The sequence below is a fragment of the Hippopotamus amphibius genome, chromosome 1 (assembly GCF_030028045.1).
Source record: "Hippopotamus amphibius kiboko isolate mHipAmp2 chromosome 1, mHipAmp2.hap2, whole genome shotgun sequence".
NCBI classification, from domain to species: Eukaryota; Metazoa; Chordata; class Mammalia; order Artiodactyla; family Hippopotamidae; genus Hippopotamus; species Hippopotamus amphibius.
In genome coordinates, this window is record NC_080186.1 from 70,449,895 (window position 1) to 70,471,055 (window position 21,161).

The 21,161-nt window shown below is 35.4% G+C and overlaps 1 protein-coding gene across 1 annotated transcript; it reads right to left on the reverse strand.

Annotated features, from left to right (window-relative positions):
- Positions 1 to 3,047: 3,047 nt before the first annotated feature.
- Positions 3,048 to 11,040, reverse strand: FPGT (fucose-1-phosphate guanylyltransferase). The gene is made up of 4 exons (XM_057716096.1): positions 10,910 to 11,040; positions 9,416 to 9,583; positions 8,190 to 8,282; positions 3,048 to 6,131 (listed from the first exon to the last, which is right to left on the reverse strand). Exons 1-4 carry the CDS (start codon positions 10,989 to 10,991, stop codon positions 4,696 to 4,698), a joined length of 1,779 nt encoding a protein of 592 aa, XP_057572079.1. The 5' UTR covers positions 10,992 to 11,040; the 3' UTR covers positions 3,048 to 4,695.
- Between the last annotated feature and the right edge of the window lie 10,121 nt (positions 11,041 to 21,161).

Below are 21,161 nucleotides of genomic sequence, written 5' to 3' on the forward strand. Positions count from 1 at the left end.
AGTTTGAGAAGCTATGGTATTAATTCTTTGTTGAAAATTTTGTTGAATTCACCAGTGAAACAGTCTGGTCTTGGACTTTTGTTCATAGGGAGTTTTTAAATTACTGATTCAGTCCCTTTACTAGTAACTGATCTCTTCAGATTTTCTATTTCTTCATGATTCAGTTGTGGAAAGCTGTGTTTCTAGGAATTTATTTCTTCTGGCTTGTCCAATTTGTGGATGTTTAATTGTTCACACTAGTCTTTTATAATCCTTTGTATTTGTGGTATCAGTTGTAACATCTCTTTCATTTCTAATTTTACTTATTTGAGCCCTTATTCTTTTTTCTTGGTGAGTCTAGCTAAAGAGTTGTTAACTTCATTATTTTTTATTAAAAGAACCAGCTTTTGGTTTCACTGATATGCATATAAGTCATTGCATCTTCGAAATTCAGTGAGCATCTTTATGACATTTACTTTGAATCCTTTATCAGGTAAATTACTTATCTCTGTTTAAAGTTTTTTTTGTTTGTTTGTTTTCCGGTCATGAGTTTTTATCTTATTCTTTCATTTGGACCATACTCCTCTGTTTCGATGTTGTTGTTGTTTTGTTTTGTTTTCCATTTTGCTTACCTCTCTGTGTTGATTTCTATACAGTAGATGAAACAACCACCGTCCTCTGTCTTGAAGGAGTGATCACATTAGGAGATGAACCTTGTTATTCAACCCACTCCAGCTCTTGGTTGTCCCTCAAATCTTTGTGCTTGTCCAAGTGCCTATTATATTTTTAAAAGCTCCTAGTAGATAAGGATGCTCCAAGGCCTGTCAGTATCTCAAAGAGGAGGATATTAGTACCTAGATTCAGGCTGACTGGAAGCCAGACCTTCAGGCAGCAGCTTTTAAAAGTATGCAAGTATATACTGTCCTGTGGGACCACAAGCCCAACCCCACTGACCACCAGAGCCAGGTAATCTGGAGATGTCCCCTGTGTAATGGCTGCAAATATCAGGGCTCCAGACAAGTGAATGAGCTCTTTTCTGGGAAATACCAATGAGCTGGGGTAAAGCAGTGGGAAAGCACCAAGATGGTGTTCATAGCCTATGTTCCTTGAGAGCAGTTTGGCAGGCTACTAGATGTATGCCAAACCTAAAACTTGCCCTTTAGGCCAAAGCTCCAGGACAAGCAAAGAAAAATATCTATTCAGATCCTCTGCCCATTTTTTAGTTAGATCTTTTATTCCAATTTTCAACCTGATCTAAAATTGTGGTCTATTAAAGTACAGCCAAACTGCCAAGTCTGAATGATATGCATGTTCAGTTTGTTGTGGCTTATGTAGATAGCTCTGCCGGAGACAGGAACTGGTTCTTTCCCATGAGAAACTGGTATAATTTGCTCCTTATAATATTTTAAAAACAAACTACTCTCAAGTTTCTGTAAGTATAAACAAATGGGAACATGAACACTAGCATGTTGGAGCTTAGCAGTACTGAAGGGAAGGAGAATGTGTAGTGACTCGTGACAAAGTACCTACAAAGGACTTGTACTCCTTCAGTAGAGTATTAATAATACAATCTCACTAAGTATAAACAACAAAAGTTGTGTTCCTCAATCAAAATAGGAATCAGCTTTGTCTAAACATACTTTACAGGAACAAAAGATTTAAGTTAAACTAAGAAGCTAAAGGTAACTTGAATTATTTCTCCAGCACTAAGTGAATTTATAAAGGTAACTTTCAAGTACATTAAAAAGGTCTTTTCTTTATTAAGATTAATTTAGTTACTGACATAGACAAAGACTTGTGTTTTATTTAGCTAAGCAAAACAAAGAGCACCTGAAATCCTTTAGACAATTTTGAGCAAGTCAGTAAATTTTTTCCTTAGTTTTTTCTTTCTATTTTAATTCTGCTAGACTACATCAAGGTTCCTAAATTCTGGGTCCCCACGTTGCTCAAGTCCAGAGAATATTATGGTGTATGGGAATGGCATGTGTAGCACATCAGTTACCAGCAGTGACAGCCATACATATATTTTGCAGCAGGCAACTTTTGATTTTGGCTCTGTGCTAAATTTGGTAATCTTTAGATAACACAGGTAGTAATACTTAGTCTCAGAAGATGAATGGATCATCACAGCTTGAGAATTGATTCTGGATTCATTCCATCAAATTTTTGTGATTTTTAGCATATTACTTGGGTTTTCAATGCTTTATTTCCACTTAATATATAACATACATTCCTTATTTCTCTTTAGTTTGGAAGTAAATGCTCAAGGTAGATGATTAATATCAAAAGTTGCAAATTTCTTCCATGCTCTTCTTGCTCATTATTAATTATTAGCTCATCTATGTTTACAGAATATATTTAGTTACAAATAGTAGCCGTCCTTTATAAATCTTGAGAGTATATGACTTAAGAGCTGTGATTTTATGAAGTAAAAATGATAAATCAAGAGAAAATGGTCTAATTTTTTTACATATTCATGCATGTGATTATCACTTTGGTTGAGTTAAGTACACTACTGGTGGTACATGTGTGGTACTACACACCAGGCAATACATATCAAGGAGGGAAACACTGCCAAATTCTTTGGAACAGATAACATTTCAAAGCAACTAGAATCCATACGTTGTGCAGGAACGTGATTAATGTGGTGACTACCAACTTGTCAGAAACTTCCCACTGACTTTAAATAGAAGCCAACTAACATTCCACAGACATGTCATTAAACTAAGTCAAAAGTGAAACAACTTTGTCAAGCAATAAAGCATCAGCATCCAGCTTGCAGAACATGTATCTGGTGTCCTCAGCTTGGAGGTAAATCTAGGCAGCAGTGTGGTGGTGGCACTTGCAGAATATGTAGCTTTATCAATACCTTTGACAGCAAAGAAGATAGTACTAGGTGGAAACACATGGATATCAACCACTCCTGAGTTGAAAACTGCTTTAGAAAAGTTTTTTTTTGTTCTTCTACATGTATTTGCAAAAGGGTTAAATGACACAAATCTATATTTAAGTGCTTTAAAAAAAGATTTCCAATAAATAAAAACTTCAAGTAACAAGAAAAACATTGCATCATATTTTATTGGTAGTGTTTTCTCTTTTTCAGTGGAACATAAAATGTGATTCTTAATAACTGATGGCACTTTAGATCAATTAGATTAGAAATACAGCATTGAACTTTTAATAAGTGACAAACATATCCTCTGAAATCTCTGCAAGTTAAGTCAGTAAATGCTAAACAATGGCTACTATCTATCTTTATTTACTCTTCAGGAAGAAACTTGAAAAAAAACCAATACACATAAATATCATAATTGAGGGTTGCTGATAAGTCACTTCTGGTTTACCAATTATTTTCATATTGACATGTTAATTTCATATTGACATATATCAAAAAATGAAAGTGACACAGGCCAGTTTCTATTTTAATTTATTCATGTTAAAACACAAAACTCAGACAAATTTTTTCTCTAATAATTATTAGACTTTGATGTGAAGACATTTCACATATGTGCCTATACCAAAATAAGAACACAAAACTTGGGGTTCCAGCCAACTTTTATTTCCTTGAAGCTGTTTATCATCTGTATATTTTCTCAGTCATTCTATTTTTCTGGCTCCGTCCTGCTGTCTACCTTTTGGCCCTTTATTGCTTCTCAGCATCATCACCAGTGCATGGACAGATAATTAAAAAATGAAAAAATTAGTTCATCTGGTAATATTAATAGTTCTGTTAAAAGGATTAATAAGGAAGGATGAAAATAATGTCTGAAATGAACTTATATGATTATTAGGGAATCCCAGTTATTCCAACATTTTCCCTATACAGATACTGCAGTCTTATGTGTGTGTATGCCTTCCGATGGATGAAACTTCAGGGAAAAATTTTAAGATACACAACCATGTGTTCAAGTTTATAAGTATAAAACAGCACATATACCCTTTTTGTTTCATTTGGATAAGATTAATAAATGAGATAGATTTTTATCATCATTTCTGAACAGTTTGTATCTATTAATATTTATTTATTTGGACCAAAAAAAATTTTTTTTAATGCAAATAAGATCAAGTGAAGGAAGTTAAGATATGAATGGTTTGGGTCAAAGTACGGAAGCTTGGTTACAGATTCTATTTTGGGTTCTGATGTAATAGTGATTTATTAAGACTATCACAATATTTTAAGCATTGATTTAATCTGACTCTGCCAGCCATGGATTTGTTTCTAAAAAAGTACTTCTACAGTATTCCCACAGAGCTCTGAAGACCCTACAGTATGACATTTTTATTAGTTCATCAGAATAGGACTAAAGCACTTGAGGAGAGAATGGTCAATGAATACTTAGAACTTCAGTGGAACCAAAGTCCAAAAGAAGATGAAAAAACTCTACAGGTATATTTAGAAAATTACCTTTAAAACTATTATAGTATTTTGTGAACAAAATAACGCTCCACAAATCAATCTTTATAAAAGAAAAATTAAAATAGTGATAAACATCAAAAAATCATTTTCTGAACGTACAGCCTTAATATTCTTTCATTAAAAAATGGTTTATTTGTATTTTTGTATTATTGTTATTTTATAGCAACCATGTTAATATAATTTTCATTAATTCACTTCAATTAAAAAACAGCAGTCTACAGAAAACTCCTGCCATCTGTAATCTTGCTCAGTCACAAGAAAGGCAAAGTATACAGTATTTAAGATGTCTCTAAATCAGATTATTTTCTATTCAAAGTAACTTCTAGAAAAATTTGCTCCCTATAAGTTATCATGTCCTCCACATCTTTGTATAAAAGCATTTCTTCAATGGACAACAGCTTATAGTTATTCAGGCTGAATGTTGACTTGTTCTGTACAGCATTTAACATCTTTAGGGATGCTGTAACTGAATCACTCAAAGAAGAACAAACGGGGAAAATACGAGCATTCCACAAACTCAAACATGTCTTGTTTCCAGAGAACAGTTCCTCTGTAACTTTAAGATTCCAAATGTCTAAGCATGAGAGGAAACAGACTCCAAAGAATTGAAGTAACTTTAAATCTGACAATGTTTTAACATTCTTTTTCAAGTTGTCTTGCACTCCACATGCCATAGTCGAATACTTTAAGTGTCCATTCATCTTCAAACTTAAAGAACACACAAAAGAATATGCAGGCAGGACAGCTGTTGTTATGATATAGGAACCACTAATAATGCAATTTTCCCCAATTGAAACATCAGGCCCCAATCTGGAATACTCCACAACTGAGCCAGGTGCCACAGAACATCTTGAATGCAGTATACTTTGAATGATACATGATTTGTTACTAGAGCATTCTGGTGTCACTGGAAAGATGCTAAAAGCTATGGACTGTAAGCCAAGCTCTGACTTCAAATTGCAATCTGAAGTAAAATGAAACAAATATTCTTCAGTTGTTCCGATGTGATAAAATTTGGAGTTATTAAGAACAACAACATTTAGTGATGTTCCTTTAAGAAGATGAAATATTCTCTGCCTCACATCTATCAACTCTGACTCTTCTTTAGTAACATTTGATGTGTTTCTGGTATACTCCATAGTTGCTCCAGGTCCCAAAGCCTGCAGAAAGTCTCCATAGGCATCGATTTCACAGTTTAATGCACCTATTTTTTCATAAAAGGCAAGTAACTTTTTTGCTGTTTTATGATCTATGTAAAATAGGCTGTCTGTGTAGACATACTCAGGGTCTAATTTAAGAGAGGGTACGTCACCCCCAGCAAAGCCTTGTTGAAAAAAATTTCTAGGTCTACACACAGCATTGAACTCATACATCTTTTCTATGCTGGGCTTATGAAGGAAACGATGACAACTTCTGTACTTGTGGTCTCTATATTCTAAACAGTTAAAAGGTTCTAGGACAAATACTCCATGCGTTGTACCAACAGTCAAACTAGAAGGATGAGCTAAAGCAGTAAAGCCAGGTTTGTCAAACCTAATAAACTCGGATTCTCCAATACTATAAAGTTCAATATCATCTGCACATGTAACCAGAACCCCAGGATTCATATGTGAGGGGAAATCAATGTACATGGCTAGTTTTAATTCTAGCATCTGATAAATGGGGCTACCAAAAGGCAGAGCAGTGAAAATTTTCCCCAAAGCACTTGCATTTGGAAGGCGTTGACTGTAGCCACCTACATAAAATTAAACAAAATAATTGTTTTAAAATGTTTATAAGATTTAAAAACACAGGAGCATCAATTACAACTCAAAACCTCTCTAAAGATATTTAAAATATACAATGCATAACTATATCCCAGGAAAGAATAATAAATTCCAGATTACAAATTCAAAGAGCAGTTCTACTGGGATTTGATATACTGCAGTTCTAGATTAGGAAAGAACTCTAATATGCTTTACAGACTAAAAATTGTTTTGAAGCAACTGTATAACAAGTAAGAAAGACAATGAGCTAAACTATGATCTTATATCTACATTTTAAACAATAAATTTTAACCATGTTTAAACTGCTACCTTAAAAATCCACTCCATATGGGAAAAAAAAGTCACAGAAAACTAAAATACATAATTATTAAAGTGTAATTTCCAGATGCAATGATTTTCCTCACATTATTACATACACTTAAAGGAAGTACAGCTGCATTTATTTAAAAGCATTTTACAATGTGTACTTGTTTTTAATTTAAAAAGGCTTTCCCTGCTAAGATGAGCCTTATGACTTAGTTCCTTGAAAAGTGTATTCTCTTAAGTACATTAAATAGCTTACACCATTTGTATATAACTAATTATAGTAAGAGGCACAGTAGAAAGTCACACACAAGTCACACAAAAATGGGTTCAAATTTTGGTTCACCATTTTTTACGTGTTTATCTTTGGATTTACTCTAAATCAGCAGATATAGAATTCTATTTGTTTTATCATGTTTTATGAGATCAACAATACATGCAAAGCACTTACCACAGAGTACACTGTTCAACCAACGAGAGCTAATACTCTCTTTTTCATTTTCCAAATACTTACCAACGGTACAGTTTAGCATTATAAGAATTACCTATTTTTAATTACACTTGACCCTTGAACAGTAAGGGTTTGAACTGCACCAGTCCACTTATATGAGGATTTTTTTCAACAAATACTGTAAGACTGTAAGACCCGAGACTGGTTGAATTCCTGATGAGAAACTGTGGATATCGAGAGTGGAACTGCCTATGCAGAAGACCAACTATGAAGTTATATGCAGATTTTAGACTATGTGAGGGTTGGCACCCCTAACTCCTATGTCATTCGAAGATCAACTGTATATATTTTCTGGTGTCTAAATTAATTTTTAGTAAATTGGTAATAGTAATACTCGTTCTGAACAAAACTGTAAATTTGAATTTTTAAAAATTTTTTTTAGTTAGTCTTAAAATCAGAACTTGGATGCTTTACTTGATATTCTCTTTAAAAAGAATCACTGTTTCATATATGAATCATAAGAAATGAAAAGTGCCTTGGTAGCCATGTCGATGAGTGGTTCTAAAATATCTGTCCCTGAACTGGTGCAAGTCCATGACAAAATTTCACCAGCCCCCAGTACATAGAGGACGAGTAACAGAGGTTTCTTTCATATAACCAAAATTTTCATATAACCAAATTTGTCCAATTTAAAAATCATCCTTTATTCTCAGATTATTTCTTTCTTACATTTCTGTCCCCTTCTCTGTGTGTGTGATTTTCCCTCTTTTATACTTTCTTCTCAACTCCATGTTCTGTCACTATCTTTTCTTTTTGTTTTTAAACTCTTAAGGATTACAGACTTTGGCCACCAATAACTAGATAAAAGTGTATAACAGAAGGTTCTGTCTAAAGTCTGATAATTGTAGTACTAAACCAGCCTCTCCTCTACAGCAAGAATACTTTCTAAAGCGTTATCAAGAAATGTCCACATTTTGATGAGTTCTATCTTAGGAAAATAATTTTCAATATATATACCAAAAACAATACCCATGAAAAGTTGATAATATATGTGATCCAGAATTTTAAGGTTAAATTTTGTGAAAAATATTATGCTACTTACAACCTAAAAATATCAAGAAAAGCACGAAATATTTGTTTCCAAAGTAAAACAACTTCAAAGACGAAAGAAAAAAAAAAAGAGGGGACAGTATTATTAAGGGAGAAAAAAGACCCCAAGACATCAAAGGTAAAATACTAAAAGAAAATATAAATTAGTAAAGTGTAACATTACCAGAGTGAATTAATAGGATGGTAAAAGAATTCCATTTATCTCCATAAAGCTTTTCCAAACATCGAAGGGCACAAAGTGTCGATCCACCGTTTCCTTAAAAATAAAGTTAAAAAGCACAATTTATTTCATAGAAAGTTACAAAAACTTTGTTATTACAGTAAATTTAGGTGTTATAACTTTGAGGATGTGACCTCTGGCTATAATTAACTAGGCAGAGAGCAAAGGTACAGGAAAAGAATCAAATTAAATACATATTTTCTAGCAATTAAATAATTAGTAATAAAACCCAGAGATTAGCCCTTGGTAATAAAAGTTGAGTTACCCTTCTCCTGAAAATAGTAAAAAGAAAGAAATGATAAAATAGGCAATCTGCAACACTAGAAGACTGTAAGTGTACACATTCACTTTGAGTTATGAACTCTAAAACCCATTAAAATAATTCTCCTATACAATCGAGTATGTGCATTGGATTACTTTCTAAAAAGTTTTTTAGAACTTGTTTCCCTAAAAAACATCTTAAGTGTAACTTCCATTTACCAGTTACCTTGGGCAAGTTATTTAACATTTTGTGCCCTCATTCAGACATGGGAATCACAAAAGTACTGACCACATTATTTTTGAGAATTAAAACATTGGCTAATTAGGACATGCCAATATCAGATACAGATACCCTAACTCTGGTATCAAGGGGCTTCAACTTTAAATATCACATGGAAAGCATGTATTATTATTTGCAAGGGAAGGTCAAAGGCAAAGCAGACAAACTGGTTTTTAAAAGTAAACATTTATGATACTTGTGCCATTAGACTGTGCTCCGTCACAGTCTGCACTGTGGTCCCAAGAGGCCAAGTACGTATTTTTCCTGATGTGCTCTCTTCATGTAAATTTCTGAACAAACTGTGGAGTTGGAAGGGACCTTAAGAGCCCTACTGATAAGGTCCAAAGGAATATTCACCATCTGAGTAAATTTTATTAAGACTAATAAAATTCTCTTTTTAAGTAACAACATTCTAGAAATTTTTCATGGTAAGTCTACAGTGTGTAAAAACAGTTGCCATGCCTTTTATCTTTCTCAAAAAATAATGAGTTTAAAGTAAAATTTTAAAGTTTGTAAAGACTATAGGTGGGAAGATACACAGTTTATAAACTGCAAGCCACAGGAAAGCTTTTCTTCAATGATTATTCTGCCCACAACCTATGATATAAATCTGACCATAAATGCGTACCAATTTTGGCTCCAGCAGGATCAACAAAAACGTGATATTGAACTCCAAGGGGTAGCTCCTTTTTTTTCAGCTTTTCTGACAGCTGTTGCTTATAAGCAAGTTCCTGTTTTTCATCAGCTGCTGTTATTGCAACAATGTCCCAGAATTCCCCAGCTGCCACAGGTTTGCCTATGTGGAAAAAACAAGGAAGTGATAAATATTATCAGAAGTCTCTAGGTGTTACAGGTTTACCTATTGGGAAAGAAGGAAAAAAGAGGTAATAGTATCTCCAAAAATGTACCTTTTGCTTTTGAGAATTAGGGAATAATGAGTGGCCAGCTAGCAGGATTCAAAATAGTTCTAATAAAGATTGTTCACAAATTCCACCTTTTTTTTTCTTTTATATTACTTGCTCCTTTTTATGGTCTACAGTCCCTTTTATTTAGATTTTCTGAGAGTTGTAATGTTTCTTCATTAAGAGGAGAACTTTTGGCTTGCTAAAAGATGAGCTCAATTCTTAAAGAGAGGAGACAAAGGAAAAAATTAATCTCCAGCTTTGAAAATCAATTTTCACATCAAGGACCACTTAATGTTTGTTGGCTAAGGAAGAGTAAACCCAAGGATCCACTGCTACAATGCTAGTGTTTATAAATGTGGGCACTTTATTTTTAAATTACCTTAAGATGAGCCATGCAAGTTTACAAAGGCTGCTGGAGAATGATACCAAATTCTGGATCACAGAAAACTTCCCAACTCCCTGATCAACTCAATAAAAGACAGACTGAACTTTTGGCTGACAGTTGGAAGCTCTTCTTTAATGGTAAGCAAGATGAATAAGGGTTTTTATTAGTTAACAAATAGGACTTGTCAGCTAGAACCTAATAGTCCTGAACATTTTACTGTTACCCAAGTGTTATTTTCTGTATTTTTAAAGCAGTAACGTCAACAAAAATATAACCAATTAGACAGTTGTACAGGAAATGACAGTCGTTTAGCATAATCTTTAAAAAAACATTTTGATACAAAATTACTTCTTTTAATTTTTAATCCATAACTCCTCCATGCTGCTTCGCTTTTCATTTAGTAAGCATTCACATTATGAACAAATTGGTGAGGTGGGTAGGGAGTGGAAGAAAGCTAAAATCGGATTTGTAAGGGTCAAAACACTATGTTTTAGTTCGTCTAGGTTTATTTAAAGTCTTTTTTGTTAATGAGCTAACCAAATGAACAACCTGGATTCACAGCTTCTCTACTCAGGCTAATAATTATCCTCCTTCTCCTGCCTCTCTCTCTATATATATATGCAATTAGATAAACTTAAAAAAAGTAACAAGCATAACGTAAAGAGAGTGACAGAAGAATAATAAACTCCAGAGGTACAGTAGCTACGCCTGGACGAGCGTCCTAGACTCGCAGGTGATTAGTAAAAGGAAGTGGTAGTCCAGCAAATATCCCAGTACATAAGGCGCCCTCCCTGTGCACTGCCGGGGAGAGCCACGGTTTCTCCTTCGGTACCTCTAAGCTCTGAAAACCTCCTCAACCTTCGCTGTGTGGCTTCTCGCAAAGACACGCCTGGAGGGGCACTTGCGTCGGCCATAGCCCACTTTCCCGACACCGCCGCCAACTCCCCGGTAACCCGCAGCACAGCACTGCACGCATGCGCCCTGGGACGTAACCCGTTCCTTAGTCCGGTTTCGCCTCTGTCCCGCCCCCTACGTGCGTCACTCACGTAGCCCTGCCCCCGAAGCGCTCAGGCCTGCCTAGGGAAAACCGCCGTGGGCTGAGCCCAGAGCTTTGCTCCGTTTCCCTAGCAACGGTCTCCGGAAAGGATAAATGGCCACCTAGTGATTTGTCAGACTGTGCCGGGTCTGGGCCGCTTGTTCCCAACTCATAAGGCCTTCCAGCCCGGTAGACCCGGTGAGTGGTTCTGGTTGGGCGACGAAATTTTGAGGACTGACCCGCTTAAGGAGAAGTGAAACTACAAACTAGCCTCTAGCTTTCTCTCAAAGGCGATTCGTACTTTCTGACGCGTGGTTCCTTTTAGCCAGTAGCAGTTCCCAAGAACCTCTTGACAGTTAATTCCTGCCTCTGGATCGTCATGTGAAGTCATCTGCCCCAACCCCAGGTCCAGATACGCAGTCTGAACTTTTAAAATGTGTATTCTCTTCAGGAAGTTTTGTGGCTTCTTTGCCCTTACAGTTACTAGAGTGTGAGCCTCTCCACCCCTCCCAGTTGTAAGATAACAGGCTTTTAGAAGTTGTATAAAATTCTACAGTCAGGCCCTTCACATTTGTGGTATTTTGGCTCTTTCCCTGGCATCCTTTTGTGTATGCAGATTAATACAGAACTTTCAATAGCGTTCCTGGGTATAAGTTGGCCTTATCGGATGTGCTTTTGGTAGGTTATCGATGTTATTTTTCTTCTCTTGTAAAGCACCACATTTATGTTGAGTTTTACAGATTCTTCTGTTCATCTTTACACGAGAAATCTATGAATCAGAGAATAATGACTTAGTCAAGGTCTCACAATTAGTAACTAGTAGAGAGAAGATTTAAGCAAGATATTTCAATCCCAAACCCAGACATCATTCTGCTGCACCATACAGTTTAATTTATTTGATAAGCCTGGCTTCATTAAAGTTTTCATAATGAACATAGGCATTCAAAGCGTTACAAGTTCTTACCATGAATTTAATTTAGTTTTTTTCTAACAAAGACTTGACCCTTTTATTTAATTCTATACTTAGCGTTTTAGTAAAAAGGGAGATTACTCTCTCATATTTTTGTTTGAAGGCTTTCTTCTTGTTAATAAAAACAAAACTTTCTTATGAAGAACATTTAGAAAATACAGAAGACATAGGTGAGGATGAACAAAAGGGAAAACAGCAAGAGAGGTCAGAGACATGACAATGGCCTGAATAAAGGATTTTTTTTTTTTTAAGTGAGTGAAACAAAAGAATTGCAGGGTTTTTATGTGACTTCTCTTATGTTTAAAAGGAGCACACAGAATTGTGAAAATGGACTGTCGTAGAGGGTGGGGCAACGATGGAAACAGGGAAACAGTTTTCAGGTTACTGCAGAAAAACAGGTGAGAGTTGGTGAAGGCTTGGCCGGGATGGTAACAGTAAGGGTGATGAGAAGTTGGTTAGGTTCTGGATATATGTATGAAGGCATAATTAATACAGTTTGCTAATGGAATGGCTGTGGAATGTGAAAGAGAAGAGTCAAGGATAATTGCCTAGAGCGACCATCAGTTGAAATGGTAAAGGCTGTGGACTGGGAAGTAGGGACAGTTATGGGGGTAGTAGGGAGAGTCCAGAATTTGGTTTTCGATGCATAAAATAAACAGATTTATATGTATGCAGTGCATATGTAATGGGAGTTTGTACGTATATGTGTTTATTTGCATTAGATATGAGTCTGGAGTTCGTGAGACAGATCTGGGCTAGAGATATAATTTTGAGAGTTGTCAGCATATAGATGGAGTTAATTTTTAAACTACAGAACTAGATGAAGTCCTAAGGAAAGAAAGGTCGATAGAGCCTATAAGCTGAGGGATTTTACATACTAAGGAGGTAAAATAAACTCTGAAAAAAGTAACCAAATAAACAAACTTCAGAAATGGTAAGAACTGTGGAGGGACTAAAACAGGGTGATGTGATAGACTGTCATAGAGTGTTAAATGTATGCTGGAGCATTTCATGGACATGGGAACAATGGCCATAGAAATGGATGCTATTTTTTTTCTGATAGGATTATATTTCTCACATAGAATGTGCTGGGCATAAATATACTATATCTTTCTGTCTTTTCTATTTTCTTCAAGTTTTACTAATATTAATTTTTAAGAAAAAATGAAAAAAACGTATACTATGTGAGAGTAAATCTCTTTGGCAGTTGGTTATAGTGGGTAAAAAAAGTCAAGGGATTTTATTTGTTTACATTTTATATAATCAGACAGTGCAATATGGTTGTTTAAATAGTCATAAGCTACAGTGACCAGAATAAAATGTCAATATAGCTTAGCAGTAAACCCATTGTTCTGTATAGAATGGAAATGATGTGTTTGATCTTGAATTCCACATTTTAAAAAGGACATCAGACAAACCAAACTTCAAGGGTGAGTCAAAAATTATCCGCACTCCTGTTATATTAAAACTTCTATTGGCCGCACTGTCTTATCAGTGCTTTCCATTCAAGGCTACTGTCTCCCCAGTCACTGCTGTGCAGGTGTGAACATGTTACATCAGTTCATTTGTAACTGCAGTGTGAGCAAAAATGGATGCCCCACTTGTGATTTGCACAAAAGAAGAACGGCATGCAGTGATTCTTTTTTTGTGATCTGAGGGTGTACCTGGTGCCGTTATTTATCGAAGGCTTTGTGTACAGTATGGAGAAAGTGTTTTGTCACAAAGAAATGTGTATGAATGGATAGAGAAGTTCAAGGAAGGTTGCACAAGTGTTAGTCATCAAGAAGGAGCCGGATGGATGCTTGTCCACAACCATGGCTGATGACAACATTGAGTGTACACGTGAAATGATTCTTTTGAATAGATTGACAGTGGATTATGTAGCAAATCATTTGTAAATCAGCCGTGGCTCTGCCTATGAAATAATCCCTGACAGACTTAGGTTTCGAAAAGTTTGAGCTGAAGCCTAAACTTCAGATTAAATGCAGAGGACTGCTATCCAAGGGCGTTGTGATCTTGCATGACAATGCAGGTCTGCACACTTCTGCCCAGACTGTCGACACTCTGTAAAAACTTTGTTTTGGAATGTTACAGCATCCTCACCATAGTCCTGATCCTGCTCCATCAGACTTTCACCTGATGAAAGTGAAGACAGCGGTGCATTTGTGGCTCGCAGCTCAGCCTAAAATGTTTTTAATGAGGGAATACAAAAGCTTGTTGACATATGGACAAAGTGTATTGAAAAGCAAGGACATTGTGTCGAAAAATGATGTATGTGTCTTTTCTAAAAGTTAATTAAAATAAATTCTACAGCCAGAGTGCGGATAATTTTTGACTCACTCTTGTATAATAAGTTGAAAAAAGATACTCTTTGAAGGCATTTGGGATCTTTTGTTTTTCTATTGGAGGAGAGTATCTGAAGAAGTGCCATAAAAATAAGTGAGACAGACTTTTTAAGAACTTTACTGAGGTATACTTTACATACTATTAACTTGACCTGTTGTAAGTGAGCAGTTTAATGATTTTTAGTAAATGTACTGAGTGGTGCAACTGTGACCACAAACCAGGTATAGAACATTTGCATCACCCCAATGAGATGCCTTATGCTTATTTACAATTAATGCCAGTTAGGTTATATTTATTACTGTAGGCATAACTATGACTATTGTGTGAAAGTTGTAGAGAAACACATTAAATTTTTTCCTCTCGTACATAAAAAGAAGCTGAAGCTAAATGGAGAGGGTCCTGGATTATTGACCATGGAGCTCAGGTGCGTGGCTTGGCCAGTTCATGCTGGGGCTCTCATCTTTTCCATTACTTGTGCATCATTTCTCTGTTTAACGACTCTTCCTCCTCTTACGCTTGTTGACATGGAGGGTAAAGCAAAAATCTCTTTTTTTACTGTTGCCTTTCTTTGAATTTATTTACTCAGCTAGCCAGGTCTCAACCTATTTCTTCACTATTTTTTTCCACTGTGCCCTTTTGAAGGAACCCTCACCCCCTTTCTGGAGGGCAAAGGAAAACTTTTTTCCCCCTAAACTTCTATTTTACTTTCTCTCTTAGTTTTTTTTTAAGACTTTATATTTAGAGCAGTTTTAGGTTCACAGCGAAATTGAGAAGAAGATAAAGAGATTTCCAATATACCCTCACATATACACATATTATCAGCATGTCTCACCAGAGTGGTGCATTTGTTATGATTGAGGAGCCTACAGTGATACATCATAATCGCTGAAAGTCTATAGTTTCCTTTAGGATTCGCTCATGGTGTTTTATATTCTATGGGTTTGGACACAGTATGAGGACATGTATACATTGTTATAATACTATTCAGAGTAGTTTCACTTATCCTAAAATATCCTCTGTGCTCTGCTTATTCAACCCTCATTCCCCAAATCCTGCAACCACTGATCTCTTTACTGTTTCCATGTTTTGTTTTTCCAAAATGTCATATGGGTGAAATCCTACAGTATGTAGCCTTTTCGGATTGGCTTATTTCACTTAGTAATATGCATTTAAGGTTACATCATGTCTTTTCATTGCTTGATAGCTGATTTATTTTTAGTGCTGAGTAAACAGTCCATTGTCTGAATGTCCCACAGGTTATTTATCCATTCACTTACTGAAAGACTTCTTGATTCCACCCAATTTTGGTGATTATGAGTAAAGCTTCTATAAATATCCATGTGCAGGGTTTTGTGTGAAAATAAGTATTCAACTCCTTGGGTAAATACCAAAGAATGCAGTTACTGGATTTTATGGTAACAGTGTATCTAGTTTTTTGAGAAACCCCCAAACTGAGGGCTTCCAGAGTGGCTATACCGTTTTGCAGTCCTACCAGAATGAATAAAATTTCCTGTTGTTCCACATCCTCCTCAGTAGTTTGTGTAATCAGTGTTAGACTTTTGGCCATTCTATTTGAAGTGTAATGGTATCTCATTGTTGTCTTAATTTGCATTTTCCTGATGACATATGAGAACTTTCATATACTTATTTGCAACCTATGTATCTTCTTTGCTGAAGCGTCTGTTAAGGTTTTTGGCTTATTTTTTAATTGGGTTGTTCATTTTGTTGTTGAATTGTAAGAGTTCTTTGTATATTTTGTATGAGTCCTTTATCAGATGTCTTTTGCAAAAGATTTTCTCCCAGTCTGTGACTTGTCTTCTCATTCATTTGGCATACCTTTTGCAGATCACGTCTTTGATAGTAATCAACTATAGATTATAAAATATTTCTTTCATGGATTATGTTTTTGATGTTGTATCTAACAAAGTCATCGTCATCTCTAATGTTATCTAGGTTTTCTCCTAAGTTATCTTCTAAGAGGTTTAGTTTTATGTTTTACATTTAGGTCATATATCCAATTTGAATTAATTTTTCTGAAGGTATGAAGTCTGTGTCCAGATTCATTTTCTTTTTTCATGTGGATGTTCAGCTGTTTCAGCACCATTTGTTGAAAGTCTGTCTTTGCTCCATTGTAGGGCTTTTTCTCCCTTGTCAAAGATCAGTTGGCTGTATTCATATCTGTTCCTAGGCTCTCTATTCTGTTCCATTGATCTACCTTTCTTTCGACAGTACTACACTGTCTTGATTACTATAGCTTTACAGTAAGTCTTGAAATCAGGTATTGTCATTTTTCCAACTTTGTTCTTCTCCTTAGGTATTGTATTACATATTGGGAAGTCTTTTGCCCCTGTATATAAACTTTAGAATCAGTTTGTCAATATGGATAAAATAATTTGCTGAGATTTTGATTGGCGTTGCATTGAATCTATAGATAAGTTGGGAAAAACCAACATGTTGACAATATTGAGTCATTCTATCCATGAACATTGTCTTTCTCCATTCATTTATTCTTTGAATTTTCTCATCAGCGTTTTGTTTGTTTTCCTCTTATAGATCTTATACATATTTTGTTCTGTTTATACATAATATTTTCTTTTTGATAGTGGTAATGGAAATGGTACTGTTTTTAACTTATTCATTGCTGGTATATAGGGAAGTGATTGACTCTTGTGTATTAACCATGAATCTATAATTTTGCTATACTCACTTAGTAGTTCCGAGAGTATTTGTCTCTTCTTTTGAATTTTCTACACTGATGATTGCTGAGACCAGCTCGGCGACTCGAGGTGAGTGACGGGTGCCGCAAGCTTGAAGAAGACACAGACACAGACTGAAGAGAAAAGTGGGACCGGGGGGCTCAAGACCTCTAGGATCAAGAGCCCTGCTGACTCATCCCAGGTTGCTTTTATTGAGTTCGTGGGCTATCATTCTCAGGTTACACTCATAAACAATCAAAGGCCTCACATGACTGGGGCAATGATCCTTGTTTGCCTCCTGGGTCCGAGCTGAGCAGGTGTGGATCTGAGCTGGGCGTGGAGAGCAAAACAGCCCTGGGGGCAGGAGACCTCTCTCAGATATTGGGGGTCTGTGCCCCACCCGTGTTGGCCCCTCTGCGACTGTGCCTGTCTTAGGTTGTTCCTCCCTTGAGGAATCTTACCCGTCTCTGGCTAACCAGTCATCCTCCAGGGCCAAACACGGTGATATAAGGAAGGCTCTATGCACCACCCCTGTTGGCGCCTCTGCGGCTGTGCCTGTCTTAGGTTGTTCCTCCTCTGAGGAATCTTACCCGTCTTTGGCTAACCAGCCATCCTTCAGGACCAAACAGGGTGATATTAGTCTCCACGCCCTGCACCCTCAGCTCCTCCACTGCTCAAACAGGACATTCTGAATCCCATCGCTCGGCCCACATACTTCAACATTTTCAATGTTTCAGAAAGTTTCCCGAATGTCTTCCCACAGATGATCATGTCATCTGTGAACAGAGGTGTCATCTGTACATTTTAATTTCCTTTTTTTTTTTTTTTTTTTGTCTCATTGCATTAGCTAGGACTTTCAGTCCAATGTTGGGAAGTGATGGTGAGATGGGACATCCTAGCCTTGGACCTGAGCTTAGTGAAAAAGCTTCTAATTTCTTACCATTAAGTATGATGTTAGCTGTAGATTTTTTGTAAATAGTTGTTATCAAGTTGAGGAAGTTCTTTTCTATTCCTAGTTTACTAAGAGTTTTATCATGGATAGGTGTTGCATTGTGTCAGATGCATTTTCTGCATCCGTTGATCTGATCATGTGACTTTTCTTTTTAGCCTATTGATGTGATGGATTATATTAACTGGTTTTTGAACGTTGAACCAGTCTTGTATACCTGGGTTACATCCAGTTTGGTGGTAGGGTGTATGATTCTTTTTGTACATTGTTGGTTAGATTTACTAATCTTTTTTCAGAATTTTTGCATCTTTTTTCATGAGAAATAATGGTCTGTAGTTTTGTAATGTCTTTAATTGGCCTTAGTATTAGGATAACGCTAGCCTCACAGAATGAGTTAGAAAGTATTCCCTTTGCTTCTGTCTTCTGAAAGAGATTGTAGAGAATTCATGTACCTTCTTCCTTAAATTTTGATGTTATTCCCCAATGAACCCACCTGGGTTCGGTGCTTCTGTTTTGGAAGGTTATTAATTATTGATTGAATTTCTTTCATAGATAAACAACTATTCAGATTGTCTGTTTATTCTTATGTGAGTTTTGGCAGGTTTTTTCTTTTGAGGAATCAGTTCATTTCGTCTAAGTTATCAAATTTGTGTGCATAGAGTTGTTCATAATATTTCTTTATTATCATTTTACTGTCCAAGGGATCTGTAGTATTGTTCTCTTTTTCATTTCTGACATTAGTAATTTCTGTCCTCTCTCTCTCTTTGGTTTGGCTAGCGGCTTATCACTTTTATTGATCTTTTCCAAGAACTGGTTTTTGGTTTAATAGATTTTCTCTATTGATTTCCTGTTTTCAATTTCATTGATTTCTGCTCTAATTCATATTATTTCTTTTCTTCTCCTTACTTTGGATTTAATTTTCTCTTCTTTTTCTACTTTGCTAAAATGGAAGTTTAGATTGTTAGTTTTAAATCTTTCTTCTTTTGTAATATATGCATTCAGTGCTACCAATTCCTCTCTAAGCACTGCTTTTGCTGCATCCCACATATTTTGATAAGTTGTATTTTTATTTTCATTTGGTTAAAAATATTAATTTATCTTGTGATCTTTTTTGGTCTATGTGTTAATTAGAAATATGTGTTATTTAGAAATGTGTTGTTAATCTCCACCTATTTGGGGATTTCCTAGCTTTCTTTCTGCTATTAATGTCTGGTTTAATTTCATTGTGGTCTAGGGCAGATACTTTATGATTTCTGTTCTTTTAAGTTTGCTAAAGTGTATTTTATGATCCAGAATGTATTCTCTTCTGGTAAATGTTTTATGTGAGCTTTTGAATGCATATTCTGCTGTTGTTGGATGAAGTAGTCTTTAGATATGAATTATATCCAGTTGATTAAGAGTGTTGTTGAGTTCAACTATGTCCTTACTGATTTTCTGTCTGCTGGGTCAGTCCATTTCTGATAGAGAGGTATTGAAGTCTCCAACCATGATAGTGGATTCATCTGTTTCTTCTTGCAGTTCTTTCAATTTTGCTTCACATAGTTTTACCTTCTGTTGTTAGGACCATAAACTTTTTCAATTGGTATGACGTCTTGGAGAAATGACTCTCTTATCATTATGTAACACCCTTCATTATCTCAGATAACTTTCCTTGCTTTGAAGTCTGCTCTGTCTGAATATAGCTGTTCCTTTTTTTTTTTTTTTTTGGATTAGTATTAGCATTGTATATCTTTCTCCATCACTTTAATGTATATGTCTTTATATTTAAATTGAGCTTTATTGTAGACAACATATAGTTGGGTCTTGCTTTTTTAACTCCTCTGACAATCTCTTTTGATTGGTGCATTTTGACTGTTGATGGTCATAATGATTATTGGTATAGTTGGGTTAATATCTGCTATATTCATTACTATTTGTTTTTTATTGCCATTGTTTTTTGTTCCTATTTTTGCCGTCCACATTTTTTTCTGGCTTTTGTGGTTTTAATTGAGAATTGTTTATGGTTCCATTTTCTCTCCTTTCTTAGCATATTGGTTATGGTTCTTACTTTACTGTTTCTAGTGGTTGCCCTAAAGTTTGTGGTACATGTTTATAATTAATCCAGTTCCATCTTCAAGCAACATTATACCCTTTCCTAGGTAGTGTAAGTACCTTATAATTAGAAAATAAACCTAATTCCTTCCTTCTGTCCCTTATTATTGCTGTCTTTAATTTCACTTATATATAAGCATTCATACATATATGATATATACTTAAGAAATAATGACTTTCTCAGGCAAACCAATATTGAGGGAATTTGTAATTAACTATATTTCAATAAAAAATGGGATTGATTTCTTAATTCTCTTTCTGGTAAGTCATTATTAATGTGTAGAATGAATCAGATTCTTGTGTATTGATTCTGTATTCTGTAATGTTATTATTTTGTTTATTAGTTCTAAGTTTTTTGTGTGTGAAGTCCTTACGGTTTTCTACATGTAATATGTTGTCATTTGCAAATGGTGACAATTTTCTTCTTCCTTTCCAATTTTAATGCCTTTTATCTCTTATTTTTGCCTCATTATTCTGATTAAGACTCCCAGTATTATAATGAATGAGAGTGGTGAGAGTGGGCATCCTTGTCTTTTCTCTAACCTTAGAGGGAAAGCGTTCAGCTTTTCACCATTGAGTATGATGTTAGCTGTGGGCTTGTCACATATGGCCTTTATTATGCTGAGGTGTGTTCCCTCTATACACAATTTGTTGAGAGTTTTTATCGTAAATGGGTTTGAAATTTTGTCAAATACTTTTTCTGCATCTATTGAGATGACCATACATTTTTATTGTTCATTTTGTTAATGTGGTGTATCACATTGACTGATTTGTGGATGTTGAACCATTCCTGCATCTCTAGAATAAATCTCACCTAATTATGGTGTATGATCCTTTTAAGGTATTGTTCAGTTCTGTTTGCTAATATTTGGTTGAGGATTTTGCATCTGTGTTCATCAGGGATATTGACCTGTAATTATCTTTTTTTGTGGTGTCTTTGTTTTGTTTATGTGTTAGGGTGATGTTGGCTTCATAAAATGAGCTTCAAAATGTTGC